General features: G+C 35.5%; 2 protein-coding genes across 4 annotated transcripts; both read left to right on the plus strand.

Moving 5' to 3' along the window:
• Nucleotides 1-4: 4 nt before the first annotated feature.
• LOC114521407 (GPI mannosyltransferase 4-like) lies at nucleotides 5-2,372 on the plus strand. Of its 3 annotated transcripts, none has more exons than XM_028541852.1 (3): nucleotides 181-261; nucleotides 416-1,548; nucleotides 1,872-2,372. In XM_028541852.1, exons 2-3 carry the CDS (start codon nucleotides 553-555, stop codon nucleotides 2,148-2,150), a joined length of 1,275 nt encoding a protein of 424 aa, XP_028397653.1. In that variant the 5' UTR covers nucleotides 181-261; nucleotides 416-552; the 3' UTR covers nucleotides 2,151-2,372. The 3 variants fall into 3 exon arrangements, with proteins under 3 accessions (XP_028397652.1, XP_028397653.1, XP_028397655.1); XM_028541854.1 differs by lacking the exon at nucleotides 181-261 and having other exon boundaries at nucleotides 664-729; nucleotides 807-1,548; nucleotides 1,872-2,371; XM_028541851.1 differs by having other exon boundaries at nucleotides 5-1,548; nucleotides 1,872-2,371.
• A 2,538-nt stretch (nucleotides 2,373-4,910) lies between these two features.
• LOC114521579 (fibroblast growth factor 10-like) lies at nucleotides 4,911-8,716 on the plus strand. The gene is made up of 3 exons (XM_028542059.1): nucleotides 4,911-5,270; nucleotides 7,678-7,781; nucleotides 8,019-8,716. Exons 1-3 carry the CDS (start codon nucleotides 5,042-5,044, stop codon nucleotides 8,238-8,240), a joined length of 555 nt encoding a protein of 184 aa, XP_028397860.1. The 5' UTR covers nucleotides 4,911-5,041; the 3' UTR covers nucleotides 8,241-8,716.
• Nucleotides 8,717-14,037: the final 5,321 nt, after the last annotated feature.

Raw genomic sequence — 14,037 nt, forward strand, 5'->3', positions numbered from 1 at the left:
AATTACCAGAAATTTCACTGCATATTTATATATTTCACTTACTGTTCTAAAAATCCTCCAGAAATGATGAATTGGTACGAAAGAGATGGATGTCAACGCATTGCTTACTTCATATTAATTCCACTACGATTTCTACTGCCGAGTTTTGTTCAAAATGGCTACTTGTATCCAGATGAATTTTTCCAATCCTCAGAAATAATGGCCAAAGACATTTTTCAGATAAACTCCACAGTGACTTGGGAGTGGAATAAAGAATTTCCAGTGAGAAGTCCAATATCTGCATTTATAACTTCAGGAATTCCCTTTTTAATTCTCAGCTTCTTGTCCAAATTCGTTGATATAACTCCTCATTTATTACTCATATTTCCAAGAATTCATATGACATTAATCTCTTTAATTTCATTTGATTTGCCAGTCTATGTTATCAGCCGACGACTAAACCTCAAGCCATTTAACTGTCTGCTGGTATTATCTACATCATATGTGACACATGTATTCGCAACACGGCCATTTTCAAACACGTTGGAAACTGGTATTTTTGGCATAATAATAATGTTGCTTATAAACCCTCGTGATAAACAAGTCTCTGTTAGTAATGAGGACAAGCAACATGAGATGCCAAGCTCTATTTGCATCCTGGTTGGTAGTTTAACTTCATTGGGGTTTTTTTGCAGACAAACATTTCTTGTGTTTGCACTGGTGCCTTACTTTGGTTTTCTTATAGATCAGGTAAAAAGGCAACAAAGCTATGTTGTTAAGACTGTAGCTAAATTGATATTAATGGCACTTGGTTTTCTCATTACCAGCATGGTATTTATTTTGCTGGACTCTTGGTACTTTGGATACTTACAAGAGGGTAATTTGGTTGTTACTCCAATGAATTTTATAAAGTACAATGCATTTCATTCTCATGCCCATGGATATCATCCTTTCTTTACTCATTTTCTTGTCAATATACCATTGCTATTTGGACCAATGGCATTTCTGCTGTACTTGGAGCTTGGAACACTGATATGGAAGTTTGGTGGTGAAAACCAGAATGAACAAACTAGAAGCCATGTTAGTTACAAAAAGTTTCACGACGTTCTCTTGGTTCTTAGTATTTCTGTACCTATATTCATCCTTTCACTTGTACCACATCAAGAACCTCGGTTTTTGATGCCAGTCTTCATTCCTATGGTATTGCTATTTTCTTCTAAAATAGCTGGACCAAAAAATTCCCCATCACTACTTTTGTCATGGTCTATTTGGAATGTAATTGGTTGTATATTTTTTGGGATTCTACACCAAGCTGGTATTGTGCCCTCATTATATCACCTTCATAAAAGTATCAATGAAAAAGTACATGTTTCTGCTGAGTCATATTGTCACCATGTGGTTTATTTTCATACGTATATGCCTCCAACACATCTACTAGCATGGCCAAATGATGCCCTAATCAATACACATAAACTATATGTCCATGATCTTGCTGGAAGTTCTAGAGAGACATTTAATCTAACAATGTCCAAATTAAAGTCAGACTATTGTAATGAAGATAAAAATATGGTAAGAATATACACATGATATGTTGATTTCTTAATTGACAAATTATATTATTGATCCCTAATTCAAGAAGAAGTATCTGAGGGTCCAACTGTCAGGTATTGCCACAACCCCCCACCCCCCTTTATTTCATACTTGCTAGAACACTGCAGGTGATTCTCTGCTCAAAAAAGCATTCTAGATATTCCGAACCTAGTACCTTAGTGAGGAGAGTTTTAAACTGAACTATAGGCTCAGCCACGTACATTTCGTTACAAAATGTTAATCATAGCTTGTGCTTTTTCATGATCATAATATCTATAAATATAATATTCTGTTTTCTCTAGGTGTACATTGTCTACCCAGCAACTGTCGAAGTTCCTGTTCAGTTTAACAACGATGCTAACATGATTAAATTCTTTCCTCATTTGTCAATGGAGGATCCTCCCAATTTTCATCAACATATCACGGATCTGTTTTTCAATACGAACTACCAATACCATGACTCTGGGATAACAACTATGAATATTATAGACATATCAAGAACAGTTTGGAATCATGTTTGTAGTCAACTACAAAAAATGAAGTGTGATCTTTCTTTAAATCTTCATACAACTCGATTTTAAAATATACTGATTGTTCTAGGATTGTTGTTGTTGAGACAATACAACGCCAATTTTGGCAATTGACGATTGTGCAATTAATTGAAAACAGATCTGGACTCAATAATATATAGATGATAGTATATTAAGGTATATTATTGTACTTAAGAATACTATTACAGAAGAAACACATTTTCCCGCTGTACAAATGATATCTGTTTCAAACGTAAAAATATTGAAAGCTTTGAAACGTCCGATGCTATTGCTTTACATTTACCACGAAATATTTTTGGAGGGCCAAAGGCAAAGGAGGGGCCATCTTGGTGGAGGGACCCGAACAGGGAAATTTTAGGTCCCGTGATGACGTCGTCGGTCTAAAACTAACTGAGTAGTTTTGCATCCAGTTTTCTACGCGACGTGAATTGCTCTTTCCCACCACAGAATAAATCCTCTTTCTTTATCCAAATATAATTCAGTTTTCAGCCGTTATCAAGTTGTTTTTAATAAACAAATTATTGCTTAAATATATTGTTGATGTCAATGCAATAAAGTAAATTTAAAAAAACTGCAAAACTTTATGTGTCCAAATAATGTGGGCCTCCACCCCGAGAGCAAAGCCAAGGGCATACCGATTTTGATACCGATTGGGGTGGGAAGCAATTTGCTTCACCGCAACGGAAATAACACCGTTTATTTTCACGTAAGTGCACGAAAAACATTCTCCCGAGTGTAAAACGAATATTTGATTTTAAATTACTGTCCCAAACTGTTTTTTTAACGTTCTACCTTTTTAATGATATTCATCTGCCTCGCTCACTGACATTGCTTCCAAAAAACATGCCAACTCAGTAGCCGAGTTATGTTTTCTACATTTTCAAATATTTCACAACCAAACGTTCCAGTCTTCAGATGCTCTTTTCAAAGCCGTACTGATGAAGTTTTCTACATTTAAATTTAGTTTAAAGCGGGAACGATCCGTTCGGGTGTTAAGAATTACCACTAATGCTTCGTTCAAAATGGCCTATACCCTCAAGACAAGGTCAAAAGGAACAATTCATATTCGCAGTTGGAAGCTCATACATGGAATGACTGCATATCTTGCCAAGTTCATCCTGAGATATTGATCTCTTGCGAAGCCATTGGGGGGACCGACTCATAAGGAAACAAGGTCCAAGAGAAGAGGAACAGCAGGAATTTGAGAAGCTGAAAGACTGATTCCAATTTCTGATAACGACGCGCAACGCCGCAATCGTATTTTTCAATCCTTGACTACCCACGATACTGAGAACAGAGACAGCTATAATAAGGGGCTTTCAGCTTGTTTTTTTTTCCAGAAAACTAAGAAATGATAGCAGCCTGTAAATTCATCAATCACACGTTGAGTGATACGAAAAACAATTTAAGTAATCGAGAAGGGTGTACTGTGCAGTTAATAAACTAAGTAAGGACAGTTTTATAGCATGTAATCTGTTTCAAAATTTTTGTTGGGGCTGGGTAACATTGCCTCTTATCAACTGGCTGCATGCCAGTGGTGAATGTTTCTATGGCAAACTCGTTTCAGGCGTTTTCTATCAACTGTGAAGAAGTAATTCTTCATAATTTTGACTATTTGTGTCAACGCTACTTGAGTAAGGAAGATCTATTACATTTTACTTGAACGATATAAACTACTAAATCTTAATGATAAAATAAAAAATGATTGTAGGAATTTAAAAACCTGCTATAGGAAGTGCATGTCCATTATGCAAGATTTGAAGATGCTTGTGCAAAATCTAAAGCCCAACTTATTCTTAAGCAAAATCCTTCTATTCTATGCTTTTTCATTTTATATTTAATGCTTTGTTAGCACTTATAGTAAATTTCTTCTTGTTATACAAATATTATCGTATGCCATGCCCCAGAAGTTGTGCATGGTATAGATGTAAACTGACCTGGACATTTTTACATTTGAAAGTGGTATCCGGAACGATATCCAGTGTTTTTTGTGCTTATTTAAAACTAAATGTTTGAATAAATGTTAAACTAGGAGGCGTTTACACCTAAAATAACTTAGATTGGATTTTTGAAGTATGACCTTCGAATGCTCTATAAGTTCAATTAGGAAATCTATGAATTGTTGATAAACTAGCTATAGTACGAAAAAAACGACGATTTTTAGATCCGGCGGATTCCCGGCAGCACTTTCCTTCTGATAAGAAGCCATCCTGTAGACAAACGACGCTTGCAAAATGCAAATTAAAGGTCGCATCCGCGGTTATATGACGACGTTGAACAAACTACTGACGTGCAGGATGTATCTTGGCATGAGGTATATTACAGAACGGATATATATATTTAATTCTCTCCAAACACACAGTCAAATAGAATTATTTCCAAAAACGGTGCACCTCGTGTGTCGGTGCACGTGTATTTAAACTGGGTGGATTAAAGAAAATACGAACTAGGCTAATATTAATGAAGAATATATAACAAGCTTTTTGATTCCGCCTGAAACTATTAATATTCTAATCTATTTAATATTTTCCTGTTTGTGCTTGCAACAATAGTGTGTTAACACGAACTAGTTGGTAGTTCTGAATTCTAATAAAAAAGAGATTCAATGAAATATGAATTAAATCTGTTTAACTGTTTTAAACATTTAATAAATCACATATAATTGATATAAATATGTGTGTTAATTAGACTGTAAGAAAAGACACACAACACCTCCAGGTCAAATAGGGTCATAAGAAACTTGAGACTTCTTGCCAATAAGGAAAGATTATTTAAACCTGGCAAGCTTTCCGTTTTAACATAATAATGTTATTTAAGAGCATACAAAGACACACTAAGTGTCTATTTCTGACATAAAGAAAATATTTTCATCAACAAACAGTTGGAAAGGTTTGACTGTGAAAAGTATCAAGCAAACTAAGATGAATAGATACACGAAGTGTCTAAATCACGAATTTTCACATCGTCAGGGTTGTATATTTACAGACTTCCATGTCCATGAAGAAGTACAGCAAGTACAAATGTTTATGGGACGTTTACCACCAAATCCAAATCGCAGGATTTGCAGACTACAAAATCGTAATGATTTTTTCCTAACCATCTCTAAATCTGGTGAAATTATGGGAACAAAGAATGTAACAGACGCCTTTAGTAAGTAAATGTCCTTTTAATTGTATAGTATATCTAACGCGCTATATCCACAAATCACGCAAACTATGCGCATTTAGTGCGGAATTTATTCAGATTGCGTGCGCACTGTTAATCGTCATCGCTGAAAATTATCTCCATATACATCGGCTGGTCTAACTAAACTTTTCATCGACCTCATAAGATCTAGATTTTTTTTACATTAATTTTTCTGTTTAATGAACAATTAATGGGCTTAGTCTCACTTATTATGCCGAGTCATGTACAAACTTTTAAAAGCGATTCTGTTTGAAAATTGATAAAAATCGTATTTCATCAGCTGTGACCACGTGTTATAGAGAATATTCAGCTGTTGCATTGTTTTTCCAGGATAATAATAATATTTACTATTAGTTGACCGATAAACTTATCTTTCCTCTGGTAATATACTGATGTGTCCGACGACAAACATCAAAACTCCGGGAAAATATTTTGTGTATAAATTTGGGAACGGATAAGCTTTCCCAAAAATATCGTTTGGCACCGATGAACTCTGGCTGTCTGTCAGAAAGAATAGGGTGATAAATAATATTTTATACCTCTTCCATTTCTACTGCACTTACTCGTATAAGTCGTATTGTCATGTACTGGGCAATGTCAGTATACTGACCCTGGTCACCCTGGTATCTTCACGATATTTATAAGAATAAAGTTTAAACCATAGAAAATATAGCCTGATTCATCCATGTTTTGTGAAATGTAATCTGACTCTTCGCTTTCGTTGACGCGTCACTATGTTTTTATTAAAAATAGTACAAGAATATCACGCTATGCAGTCAACATGTTGCTATTAACACAATGAATCAAAACAACTGTGGCCAACCGATTACCCATTACCCACTATATCTATAGATCGCTACACTACCTGTAATTAGTGTAATAGGTAGAGAAAAATGGTTAATATGGCAGGCCGAGCAGAAGTGTGATATTTTGTGCTGTATGTGCGATGTATCAATATTGTGTTACTTCAAAAAAACGGCTGTACTGTAGCAAGACTTGTGGCGAGACTGGCCCTTTTTATGCAAAATCTTTATTGATATTGTTGTCATCAAAAGTTGTTGGTCAAGAACAGCCAAGCTGTCAGCACTTATGGCAGTATTGCATTATTTCTGGTCTTTTTCTTCCTACACATATGTATGTTCCATTCCACAACGTCTAGCATGTTGATTCTCCGGCTGTTGCTCGTCAGTTCCAGAATTAGAATACAATGTTTTACAACAGAATAACTCCTCTTCAAACTTCAATCATTACAGCCTCCGCATAATAAAAAAAATTAAGCGAAAGTGGTGCGAAAATACTGTTTTGCTTCATGTAGGGAGCTTAGTCAGTGGTATTTTTGGAAAAGTACGATTCTCTTGCATGTTTTGTGCATATGTTCGTGATTCAAGTATATTGACTGAATAGTACTGGACAACATGAATATCCAATAACACGAATATAAGAAGATAATGTATTAAGACTTATGGTTAGAATAATAGAACTGAGATGATTAGATAAAACCTAAAAGGTCATATAGGCACGATATATGCTCCACTTCTCTTTTTATTGCCTTTACATCTCTGAAATTTACTCAAATCATTGCCACATACCGACCATGCATGATGCAGGCTTCATTTTCTATACAAAAAGGCTTAGGAATATTTTATGGGAAAAAAAATGATCCGACATGCAAGCAATTGTTAGCAGGTTTAACAAAATATTATACAATTCAGCAAATAACTAAATATACCGAGAGTTCCATGAAAAGAACTTGCACGACTGGACCAGCTAGTGAATATGGGCATCATGCATGGGCGTAATATTGTTTACTTTTTTTATATAACTTGATTAACCTAATGACAAAATTTTTTTATATGCATGGACAATGTGCCAACACGCCTCATCTGACTGTCCTTCAACTGCTTGATACAAGTCCAAATCCCAAAATAATATTTTTTTTAAATAAAAATATGTCTGGCAAAGTCGAATGATAACTAGACAAATGTTAATACCATCATTTTTATGCATGGTTTTGCCTTTGGTTGTCGGAACAAGTCAACAAGATGAATTAGGCGCAGATGGATTTAATAAAAGTTGGCAATATAGCTTATATAATACTATTCCCAAATTGTTGGCCGTTATAGATGCGTTATTCTGGAAAATGATGCGTGAATGCATACAATATCAGTCTTTTTGAATCAACTGCATTTGAGCATGCGTTGAGCTTTTTGTGTTGAATTACTGCATGTAATCCTTAAATATAGGAAGACTAAATTATTTTTTCAAAGTATTTGCGTACGGGGAATATAACCCTGCCCGAGATTAGCCTTTGCATAACAAGAAATTAATGAACGCATCATTAATAAAAGTTGTATACCTTCACTTCTTCCAGATAAAATTCAAATTATTTCCATGGGGGAAAATCTTATTTCATTCCGTCCAAAAGATAGCTCCAAGTATTTAGCTGTTGATAAAAATGGTAACATGTTTCTCACGGTAAGTGTACATAAAATAATATTCAGATGCAGTAGCGTAGCTGGTCAGACAATTTACTCCCGTTATTATAAATATTCATTTCCATAGAAATTGATTGTTTTAACATGCAGAATAAACCGCAAAATATTATCACCAGGCTAGCTACGCTGCTCTTCAGATCAAATTTATTGAAATGCAAAATTTTCTTCAAATTTTATCAACTGATAGCTATATCTGAACTTTTTAACCGCATTTTAGAGTAAAACTAAAGATGTGAAAATTGATCAATTTATATTTGAGGAGAAAATGGACGATAAATTTTATGTTTCATACAAACTAAAAGCATATCGCGGCAAGAGAGCCTGGTATTTATCTATTGATGAACAAGGGCACGTAAGAATGGTTAGATGTCTGCCAGGAACTTTACAAGCTGACTCACAGTTCTTTCTTATTCAACTTAAAAAGCGACATTCATTGTGATTATTTATTCATTGTGGCCGCGGGCAACTGTTTGGCGGTGAAATATGATATGACGGTGAAATCATTTATCTTTGCACTATAGAAAAATATTCTAATTCTTGAGAAAAATATCGGTCATAACTCACTTAAGACCTCAACCCCAAGCTTTAAATATCCAAATATGCCTTTTGGTGGTCCAAATATCAAAGTAACAGAGAAATTGCTTCATCAACGACGGAAGAAAGAAAAGTATGTTCTGCTTTGTATAATGTGAATTTTTGACATGACAACTAGTTGATCATGAAGTGACTGGTGGTGCCATGCAGTATGTTTTCCATCAAAGCAATGTTTGCCATCAAAAATCATGCATATGCATTAATTTGGGCATCAAATTTCCAAAATTTCTTTTGAACGAAAGTGCGTACTTATTATCGTTATTATCCAGTACATTAGCTAGCTTGCGTTAGCATAGTAATCGTAAAAAGTATATGTGGAAAAAAATTAATTTTACCGTGTAAAAGTTAGTTTTACCGTACATAAATTATAATTTATAGCTTTTTCCAATGTAAGATATATTTATTAATAATATTAGTTAGTTAGTACAGAACGTTATGTTTGTAATTCACGACTTCAAAGAATTGGCTTGGCCGGGTCAATAAAGCCCAGGATTGTTCAGCCTCGTACTAAGAGTATTTATGAATATTTTTTGCGTTTTGTTCATATACAATAAACTTTTTTTCAATAGTGAGCTCAATAAGGTTCTCAATAAGTCCGCACAAACCAATTCTTCGGAGTGATGTATCTCGTTATTAGAATAAAAAACGTTGAAACTACATGCACACGGCTATATACTTGCTTTCATCGTTCGGCGTGAACGTGTAATTAAGAAAATCTATTTAGGACCTTACCGCAGTATAGATTAGCTATATACGTCTACGAAGTCTGGTTTTTATTCAAGAAACGTATTCTTTGGAGCGGCATCATCGGATCCGCCAGAAAATCATTTGAATGTGTCTATGAGTTCTCATCTGGGACTTATCTATCTATGTATTTCTATACACTGGCAAACAAAGAAAACTCTTTTGAGGAGGATAATTTTCCTTAGTGGAACCCCCCTTTAAACCTATATATATATATATATATATATATATATATATATATATATATATATATATATATATATATATATAGTATAAAAATCACGGTCTATATTTAGTACGAACGTGATTATGTAGGAAGCAGCGATCCTATGTTTTTTAATGGTAAGGGATATTTGTATTACTATAGATAGTAGTCGTCATGCAGTGAAAGGCTTGAAATACGTTTGTTAAATCGATTTGATGCCCTGTCTCAGGAGCGGAGTGGCTCAGTTTCGTCTCCCAACACTGTAGATAGGGAAAATAAACCAGGGACGTATATAGCCAGACTCTATAGAGCGGGAGGGGGGGGGGGGCGTGAGGCAGGAGTTTCAACTTGTCTTACATCAGACATGACAACAACAGTAAACACTGAGTTTCAGCCCGGACTGAATAAACAAGCATACTTGAAAGACTGAGTAGATTTAATTCTTCTTAAATAATTTAATGCATTTCGAAGTATATGTATATATTAGCAATAAAAAGGGGGGGAACCGCCGCTCCCAAGACTCCCCCTGGCTACGTCCCTGAAATAAACAACGTCTCCATGCACGTGCAATGGTGTGAAATTTCACATATTTTCAAACTTCCAGAACCTGATTATAAATTTCTGAGCGATGATGTAATTTTTTCGGAATGCATTTCTGCTTTCGTTAGTCTGGTTTTCGTGAGCACTTAAAGGATCAAACACTTAGAAAACACTAATCATATATTAATCATATGATCCACACAACGCTATGGTGAAGTGTCAGACACATAGCTACATGCAGTGTAAAACAACTTGATATTGGTGTACAACCATGGATGTAGTCACTCCAGTTTATATTGATTAATTCCGGTCACTGATTATACACTCCCATATATTGCATCAACCTCGTACCCATGTTGACTCCAGTTACCGTAGGTCGGTTTTTCCTTTTGCGTAGCGAGTTTACGAATCTTCAAACGAATCGAAATCGTCCTATGATCGTTTCTCGCGCGGGTGTCACGAACATGCCCTGTTGCTACGAGATAACTGTAGCCCGCAGGAGTTAACGCCTGAGCAGGGACCTTGTTATTACTTCATTTCAGGCTTACGAAAAGTAAAATGGTTAAAATGACTCTCGAAAGATCCAGGGCCGTGCCTCCTGGGGGGGTGTGGGGGGGTGTATCACCCCCCCAAAATAAATCCTAAGGGGCCCTGCTTTTGGGGAAGAACTTGCCTTATTTCAGTTATTTGATTTAACAACAAAGCTAAAAATAATTATATTTATGAAGAAAATAACCAACATTTTTCGATTTTCAACTGGTTTTCTCCCCTAATGTCTTCTTAAACTAGCGTTTTCTTCTCGTTTTCTCCCCCTTTGAAGCACGACTTACATGAAGTTTTTGGGTCTTATTTTGATCACATCAACTGTGGGCTCAAATGTCTGTCATTTTCATCATATTGAAAGATTCTAAGCAGGATTAAAGACAAATTAAGCCGGGTATTTATTCATTTATTCAAAACTTAAGTTTTAGTAAGCTTAAGTTTGTCAAGTCCCGCTGTAGAAATTCAATGGACAATAAAAGACTTGATTCTCTTATGCTTTTGGCATGCGAAAAAGATTTGGCTGAGAAGGTTGATCTCCAAAACCTTGGCAAGGCGTGGTCTGGAATTAAACACAGGCGCATTATTTAAATTGATATGACTGTACATTCCTTCGTTTGGGCAAAATTAAACTTGCAATGGTTAGATTCTAATTATTTGTAACTGTAAAAGATTTACTGAAACATTAAATAGGTTGCGACTTTTAAGGGGGCCCAAAAGTCGATAAAGTGTTGAGGGGCCCAAAATTTTGTGACACCCCCCCAATAAAATATCGGTCGGCACGGCCCTGGAAAGATCTCTATAAGATTCTATATTAGCACCACCATAGACCATAGTAATAGCTGTAGTTTGTAATATCACTAATATGCGATGATTTCTAAAGAATTTTCAGCAAAAATGTAGTCTATATAGTACTATTGCAAATTTGGCATTCTAATGATTCTATATTAGGGTCGCCACTTGCTATATCTAATACGATTACTCGCTCTCGGACAGACTGTTTCGCCCACATCAAATCTCAAGCTTCTAAATCTGTTAAATATCCGTACATCTAGCTTCGTCAGTTCAGCAAATAATTCAGAGACAAGCGGCAACCGTTAGAACATTTCGTGACATTAACGCCCACACATTAAAGTGCTCTGAATATTGTATTGCAGCTGTCAGCCCGCTAGGTATGTCCATCATGTACTCACGTGTATTTCTTCAGAAAACCCCATGTTGATTAATAAAACTCTTTCACTTTCAATAACTTGTTGAATGATTTTTCCCGTCAAATATATTGTCAGGTTCATACCACACTGTACAACGGAATATGATAATATACTATATATAATGACGCAACAACGTCAACGACGCTCTACTCTATAGACAAAACTAATTTTTCGCAAAATGCGTTTTCCCACCTCATATTTGTCTTTAAATAAACAGTGCATTGTTCACATTGTTAACTATAATCAATATTTTATTATAGTCGTAATTATTTAATAACTCACGCCTTGTGCTTTTCAATTAACCTCTGAACGACAGTATCAGCGAGTAGCATGTACTTAATATAATTCCAATTTATATACAATAAACACCGTTTTATAATACAATACCCAACAAGTCGACACTAAAGCACGATTTTCCGGTACAGCACATGCCACTAGTAATTTATGTCAGCGTTTGTTATAGGATTGGTCTTCTAGGGTCCTTACTTGTGTTTTCTTATAATGAATTAATACACTAGAAGAGCTCTCAACATCGTTATCACAGCCAAGCCATATGTCTGAAGTCCAATCTATCTTCCAGTCTTGTTCCACAATAACGTTTGGTTTCATTGAATGACCCCATCGTTTAATATCTTCAATCTCTTCAATGAATCTATTTCTTCTTTTGAAAACCTCCGCACTACACGTTTTACTCCCCGCTAGTTTCTTACTAAACATGCTCATTATGAACACAGCTGAAATGATAATCACTTGGTAGATACATCTCCATATGTTATTTCCTGACATGCATATAGCAGTGTAAACAAAAGAATCATGCAGTAAAGTTTCATTCAAATCTTTTTCGGTTATCATTTTTCTGCTTGCTAATAGCGATGTTCTGTTTGGATTTCGTTGTTCATATATGGTTCGGTCTTCAGAGATCCGTTCTCGAATTCTTAAGCTCCAACGTAGTGTCACGTTGTCATCAGCGGAAACACAAATAGTAAATAGTACGGTGTAACACACTACACGTTGAAACAGAGCCTCGGTGATCATAACGTTTACTTAGAGTGTTATACTATTCACCAAATAACACAAATGCGTAATTCTCGATTTATAGAGTGATTTCGATCTTGTCTGAAATCTTGCATGTCATTTGGTGTCTGTCTTAATTTCTAAACAACAATTCGCTGACGTTTTCTGTATAAGCTTTTAATGATGCACTCAGGCAAATTTCCGCCTTCAAGCCGATCATTCTTTATATTATATTTAAAATACTTTATCTTCTAAAGACTAAACGTGGAACCTTTTTGCCACTAAATGAGTCGCTATATAGAGGCTATGTTTTTAATGAAACTCGATATAATATAAAATATTTATTAAAGGAATAAAATACAAATTAATCACCCGATAATATATAAGATATGCATATTAAACTGAATTAATGCATGACTCAATAGCTTTAAAATTGTAATTCGTACCATCATTACGACATCACTACCATCTGAAATTGCCCATTGATAATACTTTGCTTTAGAGGGATATTTTTTGCAATTTTTTGCAATGTAGCGTGTTTGTCTCTCCCTGGGGCATGATATTAATAACATGTAACAAACATCTCAGCATCCACCAAAAGCAATGGCATAAGTAGGGGGAGGTAAGGGCTAATTTATTGTATGCAAACTTGGCTGAAGACGAGAGAGGCGTGAAGGCATAAGAGATTAGTCTGATCATGCACTGTGGTCTGATGGATGAGATAGCATGGGAGATCAGAATAATGGTGAAAATATAAAAGAAATTTGCCTATTTCTACAAAATTACTAAGTGTATATTCTCGATTTTTGTTGATGTTACTGTAGGTTGCTAATTGTCAAATATCTGTTTAAAAACCTTCGTTTGTCTTCGCATCTCGCCATTTTAAGATGGAAAATATATCCGAATCTGACGGACTTTTGTCCACTGCATATGCTTTGCTGCTCAACGTAATATATTCAGCAGAAGTAGCGAAGCAGAATTGTGCCATGAGCTTTCTGTGAAGAATAGGGCGATTATGGGGCTTATAAAGACTATAAACGACTTATGAAGGATGATAACGCTGACAACAATCACACATGAATATTACTCCAAAAGCCAGTTGTGATTTTTCCTGAGGCCAGGACTCGAGAAAGATTTTTCCTAAGGCCAGATTTTTCCTCTGTCTCCTCCCTCATGCAGCAACTAGTATCTGTCTTTCCGCGTGTTTTTTTTCCTATCATTTCGTAATAAATGTGCCACATTTCATATAGTTTAGGGTCCCTAAGCCTCCCCTGTTAATCGACACCCTGACATCCATGCAACCTCTTTGCCTGACATCCCCTGGTTACACCACATGTGCCGGGATCGCAGGTCCGCATGCCGTAGTATCACAAACTTACGCATCAAAT

This window comes from Dendronephthya gigantea, unplaced genomic scaffold (genome assembly GCF_004324835.1).
Source record: "Dendronephthya gigantea isolate DGI-Jeju-01 unplaced genomic scaffold, DenGig_1.0 000020F, whole genome shotgun sequence".
NCBI classification, from domain to species: domain Eukaryota; kingdom Metazoa; phylum Cnidaria; class Anthozoa; order Malacalcyonacea; family Nephtheidae; genus Dendronephthya; species Dendronephthya gigantea.